The sequence below is a fragment of the Patiria miniata genome, unplaced genomic scaffold (assembly GCF_015706575.1).
Source record: "Patiria miniata isolate m_02_andy unplaced genomic scaffold, ASM1570657v1 HiC_scaffold_22, whole genome shotgun sequence".
NCBI classification, from domain to species: Eukaryota; Metazoa; Echinodermata; class Asteroidea; order Valvatida; family Asterinidae; genus Patiria; species Patiria miniata.
In genome coordinates, this window is record NW_024037061.1 from 17,089,303 (window position 1) to 17,107,682 (window position 18,380).

The following is an 18,380-nucleotide window of genomic DNA, read 5'->3' on the forward strand; positions in this document are numbered from 1 at the left end:
GTTTTTTGAACACATTTAAGGAAACTCGCGTTTTCATTTCTCAGTTAATTCACTGGAAGAGGGAGTAGAAAAATTATAAAAGTGTAAGTAGCAATGTCTGACAGCAGCAAACTGAAGTCTGCAAATTCTTTGCTAATTGCAGTTTCCGACCAATTTTATCTACAGACCTTAAAAAAAGGTGAAAACCATTTTGAAAACATTGTAAGGGAGGCTACACTTAACATTCATAATACTGGTTGGTTAGTAATGATTTGGTCCACAATGGCACATTTTACACAATCAGTGTGTAGGACAATATATTTTTAGCATTATCTGTGGATTGTATACACTGCGTTTCTACAAAATGTTGTTTAACAATTATCCTTTCATTTTGCAAAACGGACAATCCTTAACCCTAAGCTCCTAGGCCCAATTTTGCTAGGAACCATCCTCAATCTTCCAAAAATCCTAATTCTCACATTTTTCAAACACCATTCATCCTCAATCCTCGCAAATCCTCCAAAACCGCCAGGATGTTTTTGGAGGATTGAGGTGGGTTAGGGTTAATAATGGCAGTGATATAGCAAAAGAAAGCTCCAGTAGTTTGAAGGGAATGTACATCATTGGCTTTTGCTGTAACTTTCAGAAATGAACTTTTTGAGGGGTTAGTATAATAGATCAAATATTGTTACACTGACATGTTTGAAGTTTTGTATTCGAAAATGCTGAAAAAACCAAGAAAAACAAAAATGTTCAACTCCCCCGGCAGTAGTCTGGTTCCTTGACTCCACTAAGGATAAAATGGATCAATTTATAGATGCCGGAAAATTGTAAGGTATTGGGAACCAGTCTAGCTGGCCTGCACCCGTTCATGAACATGTAACCAATAGCCAACAAAATTTGGACTGAAAAAAGTGTAAAGTTGGAGCAGTAGTTGAAAAATAGTTAGGTTTTTCCAACGGTGATCGGCCGACCACTGTTGGAAATGTATACAAAAATACCATTTTCTTGACTTCACAACAGGTGCCATAATTTTACAGGATGCTTTAGACTGTCATTTACCAACATCCTAGTAAGGTATTTCGTAAAAACTTGGTAGTTTTATTTTTTGGTGTTTGCAAATGTTGTATATTCCCTTTAAACTGAAATGTGTCCCCATTCAATTCAGATTAAACAACATCTCCAGCCTGCTACAGATGAAGGTATGGAAGGATCGCAACTCAATCCCCCACCAGCGAGTCCGTAAACTCTTGGAAGGGGCCATAGAATCCGACACGCGGAGGTGGCTCAGTAACAAGCTGGAAGAGCTACCCCAACCTGAGGGATCACTGGTAAGCACGTTATATAACATACAAAATATTGACTGGCATGAGGTCACTAGTGCACGACTATGCACCCAAAGAGACTGTGAGTGACCATAGAAGGTCCTTTTTCCTGAGTCTGAAAGCAACGAAGCTGCCATTTTTTGTGTGTGCTCTGATGAACCTGATAACCTCGGCAAGGCTATGTAACCAGTCAACAATTACTGAGTATATTGCCTGATCTGGCACTACTCGAAAAATTGCACAAACGTTAAACTTCTGTTTGTATTTGATTTTGTTTTACTCCCGGTGTTGTTTTTAGAAGCCAGCTGATTTGCTGAAGTTGTTGGATAGACTCGGGGAGGGGATGGGCGACATGATGGCTGTACTCAGGCCAACCAAGGAATACCAAAACTTCTTTATGAGGTAAGCCTGAATAAGAGGGTGATTGTCATGTCATATGCATAGCATATAGCGAGCGTTCACGTGTTAGTGCACGTCAGTGTCCTTCCTGTCAATTGGCCACACAGCATCATCCTGCACAGCATAGTCCATAAGAGTGCAGCCAAGTAAATGAATTCCCATAGACACCAGTGATAAATCCCCATACTTTGTACCTATTCCCTGAAGAATCCATAAAACGTTCTGGGGCGATACAGGGAGTGACAGGCCGGACAATTTGGGTTAAGCTGTAGCATCAAAAATTAGTACTAAACGCTAATGTTCACACAATTCAAACATATGGCATCATCATCTTGACAGGTTCACCGTCGACTACAATAAAGTAGTTGCCGGTGAGACGGATCGTATGATCTCAGCCAGTCTGCGAGATGTTCTGAACCAGCTCAACCAGTACCAGGTCCGCTATCAGAAGTTTCCCGAAAACATCGCCGAATCCAGCAAGGCCAGCCTCAAGCTGTACATGACTGTTAAGAAGATGTACTCGGTGTTGAAAGCTAACAACCATACATGGTAGGTAGGGTCTTTTCACCAGTGATGTAACTCAACAAAATGGCATATTGGATCTAAGGCCAAAAAAAAAAAGTCTCCGGTTTCTGGTATGGAGCTTGTCCCAAAAGTGGTGCGGCGACGCGGCTTTTTTTTTTTTTTACCTGTTTTTTTTGGGGGGGGGCTTCAAATGTCGGCTGATGACTGCAAATGGTGCCCGACTAAACGTAGTGCAAATATATGGGAGTCCAGAGAGGACACATAAAGCTTATTCTCGATCATAACCCCATCTAAAAACACGTTAAAATTGTGCAGCAGCAGGATTTGAGTTCAAACCAGTGAGTTTGGCGGTTTTGAGACATCATCTTGTATTGAAAAAAAAACTTTTTCATTTTGCCGACGCACATGGCTACGGCGACGCGCGCGCATACCAGAAACCGGAGACCTTTTTTTTTTGGCCTAAGAAACCATTTTTTTTGCAAGATTCCCATCCTTTGTATCCCACAAGTCTATTTCTAGTTAACCAGTCTCATGTCTTGCAAGTCAAGACACAAGAAGTTCAAATGAACTTTTGTTACTGCTCATCCAATGATACTTGTGACGGGCTCATCTTAATCAAGATTGCTTGTTTTGTTTCTTTTCTTTTCCTCCTTGCAGTGACGGTCTTGAGATGACCAACTACCACACCTGGTTCCAGGAGGGCCTCATCTTCTGGTTGGTCACCTTCAAGTACGAGACGTTTGACCGCGTCCGCAGAGCTCTGGAGATGGATAAGGATGTTGCGCTGGTCCATAGCGTGGTCAAGTACTCCAACTCGGCCGTCGATGCCCAGTCCTGTTTTGCAAAGGTTTGATTTTGCTATAAATCCTCATTTTGTTGTATTTTTTTTATTTCATAGTCATATTTTATAGTGAAAAAAGACTGCTTTGAGTAGGATGTGAACCTGCAACCTCCGGAATATCAAATTGGTGCTCCACCATTTGAACTTATCCAGTCCTTTGGTAGCTATTTATAGAGCTGCGCCAAATATAATGAATATCCAAATATTTGATCATCCGACAAATATTGAATAGCATTGTACTAAATAGAAACTTCAAAATTGTGAGCTGTCTGAAGAAGATGATGAAAAATGTCTGTGATGTAACTTTAGAGGTAGAGTAGATCATTTGCAGCTATCAAACAGTAACTGACGTAATTATTGTTGAAAAGCATACTTGGTATAAAGATAGTAATGGCACTAAACTCCCTGTGAAATTATTCTTTCTGGCAAGCTGTCATTTTGAAGAAAATAATAAAGAGATCATATCCAAAGATGCGTCAATTTAAAATGAGAACGTTTTGGGCACATTTCAAAACACAAGTCGGCAATTTTTTCAATTGATATCGAGATCCTAGACTATTGTTTTCTCAGAATAAACAGCATTGAAAAAGCTTAAACTTCATCAGGTTAGATGTTTTTTAGACCTGTCTTTAGATTTTGATGACTTTTGTTGCTTCAAAAGAGAAACATGCAGAAATGTGTTTTTGTGGACAGCAACTTTAAACCCATGATTTGCGAGCTTCCATGAAGAATATTAGCTGTAACTTGCATCTTAAAATCTGTCAAACATCAGCTAGTCAAGTATATTGATACATACATCATATTCATAAAAACTTGTTACCTCCATGTCACTGGTCGAATATACGAATGTAGATCAAGTCCAAGTTTCAGTATTCAAATACTGAATTATTAAAGCATGCACAGTACTAGATGTGTATCAATTTTTCGATGCCTTTGTTTTGATTTTGTTAAAATCTCTTTGCTATCTCATTGGTACCTTTTCTTTTCTTTTGTTCACATACATGTAACCTAAATTGTCTTTGAAATATACAAGAATACCTTTTACTTAAATTATTTTTTTTATAATTAATAGCAATTTCCTCTAAAAATCCTGAAATGTGTCCTATATTCTTTCGAAAGGTAACGGAGGAATGGCAAAAGATAGGCTTCGAAGGAGTAGACAGTCGGTGTATGGCCATCACCAAAATTACAGATGTGAGCATCATTTGGTTTCTCTGTGTAACAAAGTTTTCCTGCATTTTGCTTTGACGTTGTCCTGCATTTTGCTTTGACGTTTGCTGTCTGTTTTATGTGTTCTGATCATCATCCACTTTTCGGTGTTAACGTTTTTCTGTATGTCTGTTCTCACTGCGAGAGTATCTTTGTCCTGTTTTGTTGTTTTGTGGAACTTTGATTGATGCAGATTCAATTTTCGACTGTTCAAAGTTATAAGAACGAAAAAGTTATGGGTTTTCAATATTTTAATATATTCACAGCTGATTTGTGAAGGTGCCAAGTTGTACGCCGCCTCGATTCACAAGAAGTTGGAGGAAAACGGCTTCTATCGCAGCAACAGTGGACAGTTTGACATCAAAGACAAGGTAATGGATTATTCTATGTGTGAAGAGAGATTTAAAGGTAACATCAGGAGCAGTGATATAGACCAGCTACTTTGTTTTTGCTGAGAAAATAAATAAGTACAAACAAGCTTACGTTTGAGTAAGAAATATGCACTAAAGCCAAATACAATGCAATAGTGGAGCGCTGTGGTCCAATGGTTATGGTGTTCGCCTCCCGTGCTGTGGTACGTTGGTTTGAACCCTGACGGGGAACACAGTGCTTGTGTTCTTGGGCAAGACACTTAACTACAATTGCCTCTCTCCACCCAGGAGTATAAATGGGTACCTGTGAAGGTAGAGACCAGAATGCGCTGATCTGGAGCTGCTGCAAAAACTGGTCTCATAGCCTGATGAACAGGGGTAATAATTTGTAAAGCACATTGAGACCTTTGGCGTAAAGCACTATACAAGCACCACATCATTTATAAGAAAACTATTTCCCCATCTTTCCCTATCAGCTGTGCATCACCCTGAACAACATCGAGCACGTCCGCGCCTACCTGGACAACCTCCCCGTCCTCTTGGACTGGGAGCAGACCGTCAACAGCCTGGCCAGCCACCACGACAACCTGGCGGCCGGCAAGCTGACCTACAGCACCCTGCAGCGGATGACCACCAAGGCTAGCAGGGACATCATCAACATGTCCGGCCTGCTGGAGAGGAAGATTGCCGACAAGATGTGCCAGGAGGTCATCAAGGTCTTGGGGAAGGTGGTCAACCCTAGAGGGGATGGTGGGGCCAAAGAGGAGGTGAGCTGAAGAGTTTCAAAAGACTCCATTCATGAGCGATAGATTTGTCAGGAGGTGCTTTGTGAACACTTCTAAGCTCCATGTTTGAGACACTGTACGTGCACGCTCGCATGTGTATGGCTTGAAATTTGCATGACTGGTATTAATTATTTGTGGTAAGGCGAAATAAAAAAAAGAACATGTTTAGCGTCCCCAAGCGCTTGCTTTGTGGAGGCCGCCTCCTGTTTTTTGTTTTGTTTTTTTTACCGAAAAAATGATAAATTTTCAACATTGACATCATTTTGGCCTCTATATCTGTTGCATCTAGCCCATATAAAGCTGTTATGTTATTTTCTGAGTCCAGTGGGGGCCATTTTTAAAAAAACTGGCGGCCATCTTGAAAAATACCTGGTCGGGTGGCAATTTTGGAGGGGAAAAAAGGACCTTTTTTTAAAAGGCAGGACCCCAAACATGTTGGTGTTTTTATTTCGCCTAATGAAACCAAGGATTCATCAAAAGCACCCTAGGCACTGTAGCTTGCAAGCGTGAAGAAACATGTAGAGAGAAGAAAATGAGAAGAAATTACAGTTTTTAGGCGTGGGAGGAAAAGCCCAGAAGAATGTTCTGGGGAAACCCACAGAATCAGGTTGGGACTGAAAACCTAATCCACATATGGAGCAGAGCGGAAATCAAACCCGGACCATTGAGGTGGAAGTCAAGAAAATAAACCACTGTGCCAACCTGACTCCCCATAGTTTCAATTGAATGTGCACAAATCATAGCATTCTTTGCATGAGTATCAGGCATACTTAAGCAGTTGTGTTCAAAAGTCTGCCTACCTTTCATTTCTATGTTTACCATTGAAGGAAGTACTTGTGCACAGATTCCATATCATTTGTGACAAGACTTATCTAGATATCAGTCGAGAAAAGGCATTACAGCCCTTTAAAGCTACAGTCCATCATTTGTAATTTGTGCATTTTGTTCGTTTGAAGCAACAAAAGAGTTCAAAATCTAATGAAGGATACTGAGCAACTAACCTGATGAAGTTTCAGCTAAACTTCAGCTGTACATTCTGAGAAAAATAACATTCTAAGATCTCAATTTCAAATCAAAAGTTACTGAATCATGTTTTGAATTGTTTTGAATTGCAGCTATATGCGACGTACCGCACTGATCCGACGAATTATAACAACCGCGCGCGCGTGTGCGTCGTTCCAATACTTGTGCGCGCTGCGCTGAATAACAAAACAAACTACTAATTTAAATTTTCCTACGGTGCTTCTTAAGAATCACCGTTGGAAATGCCTTCTTTCGTTAATTACTTCAAAATGACAGCTTCCCAGAAAGAATAATTTCACAGTTAGTTCCCTTACTATCTTTCAACCAAGTTTGTTTTTCAACAATAATTACGCCAGTTACTTTTCGGATGGCTGCAAATGATGGACTAGAGCTTTAAGTGTCTCAATTTTTTGCCTGTGTGCCTGCAGCATCTGGACGAGTTCTTCACATACATTGACCACAACCTGGAGACTCTGTACAAGCAACTGATGCAACAGATCTTCCCTCGCATCGTTGAGGAGGTCTGGAATGCCCTCTTGAGAGGGATCATCTCCCTTATGCAAATCGGCAAACAGCCTCAGTACTATCAGGAGCTCAGAGAGGTAGGCATTTCCACTCAAAGGTTGCTTCGAAGATGATTTCGCAGTTAATTCAGACTCTCCGATGCAAACAAATATCCAGGGCTATTCTGAATGGTTGGTGTTGCCCTATATATTTCAGATCGTGGATCATCTTCAGAGAGCCTTTTCATGACTTGTTACATTAATTCAAGTCATATTTCCCATACTGTCGTGAGTATTATCAGGGCCCAATTTCACGGCTCTGCTAACCACAGATATTCTTTTTGTGCTAACCGCGCTAGCAGAAATATTCTGTGCAAACCCTGTAAGCACAGAATCTGTAGTTACGGGAAGTACGCATGTGCAGAAGCCAAAATTCCTTGCTAACCTGTTAAATATGCTTACCGTAAGCACAGAATTTTCTGCTACAGGAAGCAGGGAGTTTTCGCTAACGGTAAGCATAGTCGTGAAATTGAGCCCTGGTCATCATAAGTCATCAAATTAGGATTTGCCCTTCACCGACGTATAAACACTGTATACTCAGTGTGTTACCTTCCGAGTGAAAGTTGGAAAAAATCACTCGGGTGGGACTCGAACCACAGCAAAACCTAATTTGATTTACATCACCCCGACGCAAAATTCCATCTTAAGCATCATAAGTCAATTGCATCATGTAGATTCAAGTCAAGTTACGAGGTATTCAAGTGAACTTTTTCAAACTTTTTTTGTGATTTGAATTGTGATCGATGTGGTTACAACTCGGCCTCCAGTGTATATAAAAATGTTCAATAGAGATGTTTGAGCATGTTTAAAGGAACAAACAAAAAAAGGAGAGCGATTTTTATTGTCTGGGGCATATGTTGCGTTAAATTGGTTTATGGTTAAAGATTGTATAGATTCACTATTTTACACTGCTTTCTGGTGATTATTGGAATATGTCTTGAGATCAAACTTATTTGTACATGGTTCTCATTGGCAGAGTCTGGAAGCCCTAGAGAGCTACTTCCAGCGTCCGGGGCTGGCGTTGGACTCAGCCAAGATCCAGGGCTACCAATACTCCTTCCTCCTGAGCCAGCTGGACCTGAACTCCCTGAGCACCCATGACCTGATGCTGAGATACTACAAGGAGATGGCTACGGATATGGCCACGCCCGGGGAGTACTTTGGGCATCTTGGCATCAGGATGGCGTGCAAGGAGGAGACGGGAGGCGAGAAGACAATCCTCATCAAAGGTAAGAATTTCAGTCTTGGATGCAAACCTGAGGCCAATTTATAGGCAGAAAAGTCGTGCTAACTGGCACGTGCATGGACATTTTTATAAGTCCCAGTCAAGTCAAAGCACCACATGACCATCTCGTTTCCCCGTGATCAGCTACCATTGTAGTGGGAAAACGTTTGGTAAGCAATCACGCTGTGTGTTGTAAGCTGGAGAGTAGGGCTTTTCTTCACGTAAAATAGCAGTAAATTCTTTATCAAGTGGCATAATGGTCACTACCTGTACCATATACTGTTTAATGAAAGGTTTGCGGAAACACCATGTGCGAATAATTTCTCAACTAAGAGAATGGTTCTGAAAAGAACCAGAGGTACAAACTCGACGTTCCGGTCAGTATGCTCTGACCGTCTTCAAATTTAACTTGCAATGGTCTCCCAGCTGGCCTATATGTGCCATATACTGTTGTCGTAAACCAACCAGCAGGTATCGGTTGCATGTTTTTCTCACAGTTTTTGCAATAGGTCTCGTTCAAATGACGTCATTTCCTACAGACCATCCACATGCATTTTGAGCGTCAACTTGCATAACACGCATCAGCTGCGTCATATTTCGAACACATTTCGAGCAACAAGCGCGCGTGTTTGGAACATTTTCAACACTGCGCAATGCGTGCTAGATTGTGTAAAATATGCAGTTGCAGTTCTCCTACAGAAATGGCCGTCATTGAGCGAGCCCTATACATCACAGCTTTAAAGGCTTGCCTACTACCTACTGCATGCAGCACTATACGATCGCTGCCTACTACAGTAGTGACTCGGACTTTCCGGTACCTAGACGTAGGCCAGGTCACATGGGCCAGTGAGAGCCCTGCCCATATATAAACATAATTTTTCCTTTTGTATGTGGACAAACTGACCAAGCTTTTTGAAAGGTACAGAGTTTTCTTTTGCTATTTCATATCCAAAGTTTTTGCCAACCATTGGTAGGCAAAATGTTGAGTGTTGTACAGAATGGGCTCCATGCACCAACAAAAGAGGGCGCGCTTGTACCACTTCCGAACGCCCCTTGGACCGGACACAGTGTGGGCACTGTAGTCCGCGCCCGAAGTACGCACAACTTTTTTATTTCCTGAACTTTTTTATTTCCTGAGCGTCAGGCGTCGTCGGTACGTGAATACGTTCGAATACGTTCGAATTTAACTTGCAATGGTCTCCCAGACTAATCCCCGACCCAAATATTTTTGGATATCATTTGAAATACACAGTGGATGGATCGGGAACCAGTCTAGGTCACCCCCAAGTATCCTTTTCTGGCCGTTGATGGGGTACTTGTGCACGGAGCCCATTGCAAACAAATCCTTTTGCTCTTTCATCAGCTGTGTCCAATTTTGAAAATTCCTCACCAGGATTCTTAGAGGAGCACTATTTTTATGCTCCTTAGAAAAAAAAAGGAGTATGGTAGAGCGCTTGTGCAAAGTGCTTCTGAAAAATGAGGGTCTGAGGTTGAATGAAGGGTCCCTTTTCTTTCCCCAGTGTGCAATGCAGTGGATCTACCAGGCATGGACAGGAGCGGCACCAGCGATCCTTTTATCATCGTGGAGATCCTACCAGAGACAGCCTTCGACAAGCCCCTGGTCCAACAGACCAGACATGTACAGCACAACCTCAACCCTGTGTTTGATGAAACATTCCAAATGTGAGTCATCAGTTTAAATTTATTGGGTTTTAGGCTGTTATTGCCCATACCCTCATGTTTTAAACAATTTGGGAAAAGGTTATTTTGTGGCTGGAAAGTTATGAGATGATCTTGAAGTTATGAGGTACCTTGAAGTAAATTTTTGGCAAACAACAAATTTAATAACTTGCAATACTCAATTTTGATTGCCCATCACTTGTCTGATAGCCACTTAAAGTTAAGGGCTTTTAAGAAAAGTGTAATAGGATGGAGTCCTAAGAAATTCACTGTTTCAGAGATTCACAGATTCAGAAGAAACGAATTGACAGTTTTCTTGAAGGAGAGCAGATCAAAGGATGGAGGAAAGCAAGCAATGATTTCCACAAAGACGTTGTTGCCATTTAACAGCTATTTGTATTTTTTGAAGCAATCTCTCATAATTTCTATATTCATGAGGACATAAGTCAGGTCAGATTATTTATACCCTGAGTTCGGACAATTCCTACTTCATGGCGTGTTGAAAAAGTCCTTACCGTCATGGAGTTATGATAAAAATGTCATGACGAGCCTTATTTTGGCATGCATTCATAGCCCTGCAATGTATTTTGCTGATCGAGATGACTGCCGAATAAAGCTTTTTCAAATGATGACGCCAAAAAACCTGCAAGGCTTGATAAATTTTCTCATCCTTGAGAAATCTTTCCAAAAAGTGAATCCTGTGAAATGACACAAATGCTAAAGCGTGACACACTACCTCTGTGAAGATTCCCCAAGAACTCTTGAAACAATGAGGACCATGCCAAGTTTATTTTGCCAATATTTTTGTCTCCCCAGTCCCTCTGTCCCTCTGGAGCTGATTGAGGCCGGCGGCGTCATCAGCCTGACGGTCATGGACTACGACGTTCTCTGGAGCAACGACTTCATTGGAGAGGCCTTCATTCCACTCCAGCAGGCTCGGCCAATCAGCATGAACCAATCGGTGGACCACTGCCCGGTCATCATGATGCCAGTGAAGCGCCCTCACGCTGCCAGCGGCGGTGCATTCGATGTGAGTTTCAGTATTCACGATAGGGATTGTACAATCGAACAAAGAAGTTGTCTGGAGCAGGGTTTGAACCTGCGACCTCTGGATTGCTGGTGCTGAACCAACTGTGCTACCCAGCCCTGACTGTCAGTAGAGTACTGGTACGGTGTTCTGGAAGTCGCAGGTTCAGACCCCACCCCCGTCAATTTATTCAATTATATAATTATTATGATGAGTACATCTGGTCAGTTTTTCCTATGTGGTTTAAATTAGGGAATAAATATGTGCTTGGTAGGTGTTAAACAACCTGTTTAAGACCAGTTGGAGTCTGGATGCTGATAATTACCCGCGCCAATGTCCATGTCCATGATTTGTTTACGAGAGGGCTATACCATAGCATAGCTGGAGGGGGTTTTGTTGAACAAAATTGTTGGAAATTTATAATGTTTGACTTGTTTTGACTTTTGGCCCAAACAGTAGTGATCTTTTGACTGAAAAGGTATTTATGAATGGGAATAAATATGTGCTTGGCCGGTATTAAACACTATGTTTAAGACCGATTGGAGTAATGGCCATCACCTTTGGCTCGGGTAATTATTAGCATGCAGACTCCAATCAGTCTTAAACATAGTGTTTAAAACCGGCCAAGCACACATTTATTCCCTTATTCATGATAGTGAATTTTTCATCATTTGTATGCATCTGGGATAATATTGGATAGATTTTAGTGAGAAGACATTATCATCCTTGCCAAATTAAAGACTTGTAAAATGTAAAAAAAAAAAAAAAAAAAAAAACATGCGAAGAGAGATAATTCAGTGTTATTGTTTCATTTACCGTAGATCCTGAAAAACCGCTCCAAATGGGACAAAATCGCCCGTGCGTTTCACACGCGGCGACTGAAGGCGATCGAGAACCAGAAACCAAGGACAGACAAGGGTACCAGCGGGCCGCCGTTGACCAATGCGAGACTGGCTCCCTTCCTGAGGCAGTAAGCATTTACTGTATCATGTCCTGCCTGCTTGACCACCGTGCTGTCATGCAGCTCATCACTCTGTTGCACTGCAGTGTGCACCGTCACATCATGCTTCATTTATGCACTGACCTTAATAATCGACTGAAATTTTTCATAGCTGCAAGATTTTTGCTATTTGTAAGATGGAATTTTGGGTCGGGGTGATGTAAATCAAGTTAGGTTTTGCCCTTCACCGACGTATAAACACTGTATACTCAGTGTGTTACCTCCCAAGTGAAAGTTGGCAAAATCACTTGGGAGGACTCGAACACACGACCTCCTGCTTTCTAGTGCAGGTGTCTTACCACTCGATTGACCAATGCTAGACACGAACCAGCCAACCGATCCTGTTAGCTCGGTGGTCGAGTGGTAAGACATCTGCACTAGAAAGCAGGAGGTCGTGGGTTCGAGTCCCACCCGAGTGATTTTTTCCAACTTTCACTCGGGAGGTAACACACTGAGTATAGTGTTTATACGTCGGTGAAGGGCAAAACCTAATTTGAAGAGTTTTGCTGTATGAGATTTTCTATTCGAGTCACCATTTAAAATTGTGATATGTGTGTGTTCACCTTTAGTTACTCCACACTCAAGAGTTGGAAAATCAGTTCCACTGGTTGAACTAGTCGATAGTTGTTGACTCTTAAAGGTAATATACAACATTTGCTTTTGCTGTAATTTTCAGAAATGGACAGGTTTGGGGGTTATACATCGCTCTGAAGACATGTTTAAAGTTTTGTGTGCATGGACGCTGGGGGAAAAAATGCTGTTCTTGTAGTCTGGTTCTCGGACCCTATGCTTCAGATGAAATGGGACAATTTATAGAAGTCAGGGAATTGTCAAGTCAGGGAACCAGACTAGTACAAAATTCCGCTTTTCTAAAAAATGACAGCATACCAGGCGCACTGATTTCACACAATGCTTCAGGCTATTATTTACTTACAGTCAAGTAAGCTATTTCATCATAATTTCGTAGTTTCATCTTTTAATGTTTGCAAATGTTGTACATTAGTTTTAAAGTCATGTATTTTAAAATATACTGTTCATGCTATATTCCTGCTTTTGTGTTTTTTTAGAAGAGGTCAAAATTCAACATACATACTGAAAATCAGGAGAAAACCCCCCGTTGAAGAGCACAGACAGTACGCCTTTAATGTGAAAAAAAGTCAGGTTTAGGCCAAAAAAATCCAATAAGTCGGTCTCTGGTCAGCGCGCGCGTCGATTTTAATCATGCGCGTCGATCTTTTTTTTTCCAAAATGTTCCGCGGTAGCTCCGACAGCGCCCTCTATTTCCGCACCTCCTCAATTTTTTTTTACCAAAGAGCACCAAGGAACGAGAAATTGCACCAAGGCAAATGATCGAAAGCACCAAGGCAAATTATGGAGGACACCAATGTACATGAGGACACCAAAAAAGCAAAATAGTACCCACCTTGTCTGTACAATCCAAGTTTGAAGAAAAAAAAAAAATGCAAAAAAAAAAAAAAGCCGCGTCTCCGCGTCAATTCCGGAACTTTGGTCTGACCAGAGACCGGATTTTTTTTTTTTTTGGCCTAACCTGAGTTTTTGTGTTAAGGCACGGACCATGAACAGCGGGCACTCTTCCATCCAGCTCACCATTGGCTGTTGGAAAATATCGCTGTACATTTTTTCTAATGTTTTCACTCTTCGTGATCTCTCTGACAAGATTTGCTGGAATGCAGTTGTGCATCTAGAGTATCAAGCACCGACTAGTTCCAAGATGCGAAAATAAGTACTGTAGAAAAACATGCCACATTATGTGCTTCAGTGCAGATAACTGCTTTTGCTGCATATTGCTAACATCAACCTGCATCATTCATTCAAACACAGACCCCAATGATGAGGCCTAACATACTGCAGTAATTTAGTCAATAGAAAGGTATTTGTGATTTTCCCATTTGTGACGTTACATAGCATTTCGTATATGAGTCAAAGTGACTTTTCCAGATTGTGTACAAAATAAGACACAAAAAGTGCTTGTCTTTCATTCCGCACTTGATCAGATTTTCAGAACCAACCAGTTTGCTAATTATAAGAAAAGGTTCTTAAAGAGGATGTGGAATGCTCGAAGACATTTCCGTCATTTTTCGGGTATATGTAGCCTAAGGTGTGATGAAATAAAAACGACTATTGTTTCTGTCATGAAATGAGTACAAAAGGTACTTTTGAGAGCTGTTTTTCAGGTCCAGTTTCTACCCGAACGTTCGCTGGCCATTTGTAGTTCAAGATATTCTGGTAGTGGCTGCTTACACTGGGTGGTCACTAAAGGGTTAATAGGTATTTTGCAGTCAGACTTTACAGTGAGCTGAAGTTTAAAAAAACAGTTTTGGCCTTTATGCTGTGACTGCCAGAAAATTAGCCACATTTAATTTATAAACTCTTAACACTCTTTAGAACTAGTTACAAGTGCTGCATTTCTTATAGTTCAGTCAAGCAATTGATTTGCACTACATCACAACATCATTCATGTGCCACATCAAAATGCATATGTCTCATGGTTTTTAGAACTGCCTGCACAGTGCACATACTTGCATATTCTTCAAACGCTCACAACACTGAATCCTGCAAGTTCAAAACATTTTTGCATCTTGTGCTCCTACTTGCATGCAAGTCATATTACGTTGGATTTTGACTTGAATGAAAAAAAAAACACCCACAATTTCAGACAAGTACAAAAGTCCATGGAAGTAAGACTTTTTGTTTCCCTGTCTTTTTGTTTTTCCTCCAGAACTTTAGTGAGACTCCATAGTTACATGTACAGTGTCCCAGCACTAACTACAGACAAGAGTTGAGTTCCATAGATCAGCTCATTAGAGAGAGGAGCGTGGTGCCAGTTTTCATATAAAGTTTGCTTGGTGTCATACACTCCATAGGTTCCATTTGGTGCTTAGTAAATCTGCTTTGCTTAATACCAAGCACGGTTTGCTTGCCGTTGGGATACATTACACCATGAACTGTTTGTGAAGTTTGATTACTAGTGTTCCTGTGCTCAACTACCCAGCATGGGCGTCGCGAGGGGGGGGGGTAGGGGGGGAGGGGGGCGTCCCCCCCCCCTCCCGAAGCAAAAACAAAACAAAACAAAGGAAGGGGGGACAAAAAGAAGAAGAAAAAAGGGGGCGCAAAGTCATATTGCTGTTAATTTAATGGGTTGGGGGGGGGGGGAGGGCAAATGTCTCTGCCTACCCCTCGAAAAATAATAAATCGATAATATCCTGGAAAGGTACAGGGATTTCGGGGGGGGGGGGGGTGGGAATGTGCTTTGCCCCCCTCTAGCAAATATCCTGGCGACGCCCACGCTACCCAGAGTTGTAGGCAAGCATTTTCCGAGTACTTTGTTTACTACCAAATATTGAGCTTTTTGTTGTGAACAAAGCGAGAGAAACATTGACAGAAGACAGCAAATGAAGTCACTGTTGGAGAAAAAATAGTTTGGGACTTTGGATACATACAAAATCCTTTTTAATTCAACCTTTGAGACAGAAGTACTCTAAAAGTACTCTAAAAGTATATTCTGAATGCTTTTGTCTTAAAAGCTAAGTTCATACAAGATTCTGATTGTCCTAAGTCTTTAGTTTCTTTTGGTGAATATTTAATGTCCAATATCTGTATGATGCAGCTTTATCCATACCAAACTATCTCAATATTTGGTAGTTAAAGAGGTTGTGGAATGCTCGAAGACATTTCCGTCATTTTGGGGGTATATGTAGCCTAAGGTGTGATGAAATAAATACGACTATTGTTTCTGTCATGAAATGAGTACAAAGGGTACTTTTGAGAGCTATTTTTCAGGTCCTGTTTCGACCCGAACGTGCAATTTGTGTAAAAGTTGTCGTTGCGGGAAGCAAACAAAACACAGTAAATCGTGACGTAATAAACAGGACTCGTTTATGCTACTCTGCATCGGGAGGCCTGTTTATTACGTCACGATTTATTGTGTTTTGTTTGCTACCCGCAACGACGACTTTTACACAAATTGCACGTTCGGGTCGAAACAGGCATGACAGGACTTGAAAAACAGCTCTCAAAAGTACCCTTTGTACTCATTTTATGACAGAACCAATAGTCGTTTTTATTTCATCACACCTTAGGCTACATATACCCGAAAAATAACGGAAATGTCTTCGAGCATTCCACAACCTCTTTAAGCTGGTTCTCGGAAAGTACTCGACTACAACTGTGCAACCACCCCGCAGCATTAAAAAATGTTGAAGTATTTTCCTGCTAAAGCAACAGTTTGTAACTCTGCATATACACCATCAATCCCAAATTAGATAATTTAGACTACTACGTATATGAATACAGATATCAAAACAAGTGTTTCGCTGAAAACTATTGTATAGAAAAAAAGTTATCATTTAGTCACCAATAACTTAGCCTTAAAATTGCGAAGACTACGGTAGACCCAAAAACATTTTTTTTAAAGGAATGAATGTGAAATTGCAATTTGTAGATATTTGTCTCTTGCTTTTCAAAGCAAAGGAATATATTAAGTCGGTTTGCATTGAAAAAGAAAGAGGGAATGACATCCTAAGGGTTACGAACATAGGGACAACAAATAGTGAGGGATGATGTTTGGTTTAAAGCTTGTGAGTGTACTGTAGGATTAAGTATTTGCCTTATATTTGTATATGTGCATACGAAGTAATCAAAGAAAGTTTCAATACTAAAAGTTAACATGGTAAAGTTGTCTTATTCTAGTGCCCACCCCTTGTACAAGCATGTAAGTAGTTTCTGAACTTTTTTTATTTTTTTTTATTTTTTGATATTTTTTTTTTGGGGGGGGGTGTACAGAAAGCTTTTCATTTGTATACAGTTCATAAATATGCAGCATAGAGTCTGTTTGGAAAGAATTCCTATAATTTATAGTGATGTATTTGTAACATTTTATTTGAATGATATTCGTTTTTGCAATAACATCTTACTGGTATTACTTCAGGAGTCCTTTTGTGCTGTACTTTTTTTTCTGTTTGATATTCCCACATCTTCTCGGGGACATATAGTCAAAGCTTTAATTGAAGTGATAGAAATATTTGTGAGAAGTTATTCCCTGGTAATGCTTTGATGAAATGTTCATCTCTTCTGATGTTATACCATACCTAATAATGTTCAGAAAAAAAATGTTTTTAATGCATTTTTTTTCACGATCCTATAGTTGTATAATCATTTTGTTTTTAATTCACTTGTTTTTCAGTTTGTTTTGCTATAGTTTTTGTTAATATCAAGCTCTAAAGCCTATTTATCTTTTCAACTGGTGGACATGAGCTGAAAACAAGCCTTTGCAATACTGGAGTTTTGTGTACAAACTTTTCAAATGTGTAATTAATTGTACATAGATTTCGAAGATAACTGGGGAAAAAAGTAGTGCGAGATACCATATATATATTATCCAGCAAATAAAGAATGTCTATACAAAAATGGCTTTCTGAATCACTGTTTCTGTGAATGTTACTTGTTGCTAGTAAAAAAAAATGTGTGATCTCATTTCGCATGTTATTTTTTTCGATATCGCATTTCAAGTTGTGACCAAGTTTGACAAGTTTAATTACGGTACCCGCTGTTACACGTACATCAGATTCGAACGAGCCAACCGATCCGCAAGCTCGGTGGTCGAGTGGTGAGACGTCTGCACTATCGAAAGCAGGAGGTCGTGGGTTCGAGTCCCACCGAGTGATTTTTGTCCCAACTTTCACCCGGCAGGTAACACACCGAGTATACAGGGTGAGTAAAAAAAACCGAAACCCAAATGTTGGGACTATTGTTTTAGTGAAGTTCTGCATGTAAGCATTTTCAAAATCTAGGATATGAAAGCCCAATTCATAAGCTTTCTTTGAGTACAAGAATCATTCAAATCACTCATGTACTGTTCAAGTTACATAATTTTGAACGCAAACACCGTTTTACTTCTGTCCATCCACGCATCACAAAAACAGGTACGTGTTCTTTCAGCAAACAACACAATTCACATGCAGAATTGTTTCCGTTTTGCTGAAAGAATGCTTTTTTTTAAAGATCCGTGGACAGAACTTTAAAACGATGTTTGTGTTCAAAATTCCGTAACTTGAAAAGTACATGAGCGATTTGAATGATTCTTGTACTAAAAGAAAGCTTAATGACTGGGCTTTAATATTCTAGATTTTGAAAGTGCTACAGGCAAAACTTCATTCAAAAATTGGTCCTCTCATTTGAGTTTCGGGGTTTTTTTCTCACCCTGTACAATTCCTGTTTTCGTCGAAACAGTGTGGTTGCCATGGTCACTTGCAATATTTTGGTAGCAAAACGGGAGCTATTTCGGACTTAAAACATGACGTAACGAGACAGACAATGGATAGCAAATATAGGGATGTCCCTCGATTAGTCCCGAATTATTTATTATTACCCACAACGGTATGACTGGGATTTGAAACCAAAACACTGTC

The 18,380-nt window shown here is 40.5% G+C and overlaps 1 protein-coding gene across 1 annotated transcript in view; it reads left to right on the top strand.

The window, feature by feature from the left end:
* LOC119730428 (protein unc-13 homolog D-like) overlaps positions 1 to 14,977 on the top strand; it is a 42,995-nt gene extending 28,018 nt beyond the window's left edge. The window contains exons 14-26 of the mRNA XM_038203314.1: positions 1,148 to 1,310; positions 1,603 to 1,706; positions 2,043 to 2,252; positions 2,886 to 3,075; positions 4,189 to 4,263; positions 4,545 to 4,649; positions 5,126 to 5,416; positions 6,886 to 7,059; positions 7,997 to 8,249; positions 9,766 to 9,928; positions 10,742 to 10,955; positions 11,774 to 11,922; positions 14,693 to 14,977. Of these exons, the coding sequence (XP_038059242.1) occupies positions 1,148 to 1,310; positions 1,603 to 1,706; positions 2,043 to 2,252; positions 2,886 to 3,075; positions 4,189 to 4,263; positions 4,545 to 4,649; positions 5,126 to 5,416; positions 6,886 to 7,059; positions 7,997 to 8,249; positions 9,766 to 9,928; positions 10,742 to 10,955; positions 11,774 to 11,922; positions 14,693 to 14,756 (2,155 nt within the window). The 3' untranslated portion in view covers positions 14,757 to 14,977. The remainder of the gene's footprint in view (positions 1 to 1,147; positions 1,311 to 1,602; positions 1,707 to 2,042; positions 2,253 to 2,885; positions 3,076 to 4,188; positions 4,264 to 4,544; positions 4,650 to 5,125; positions 5,417 to 6,885; positions 7,060 to 7,996; positions 8,250 to 9,765; positions 9,929 to 10,741; positions 10,956 to 11,773; positions 11,923 to 14,692) is intronic.
* The last annotated feature ends 3,403 nt before the right edge of the window (positions 14,978 to 18,380 follow it).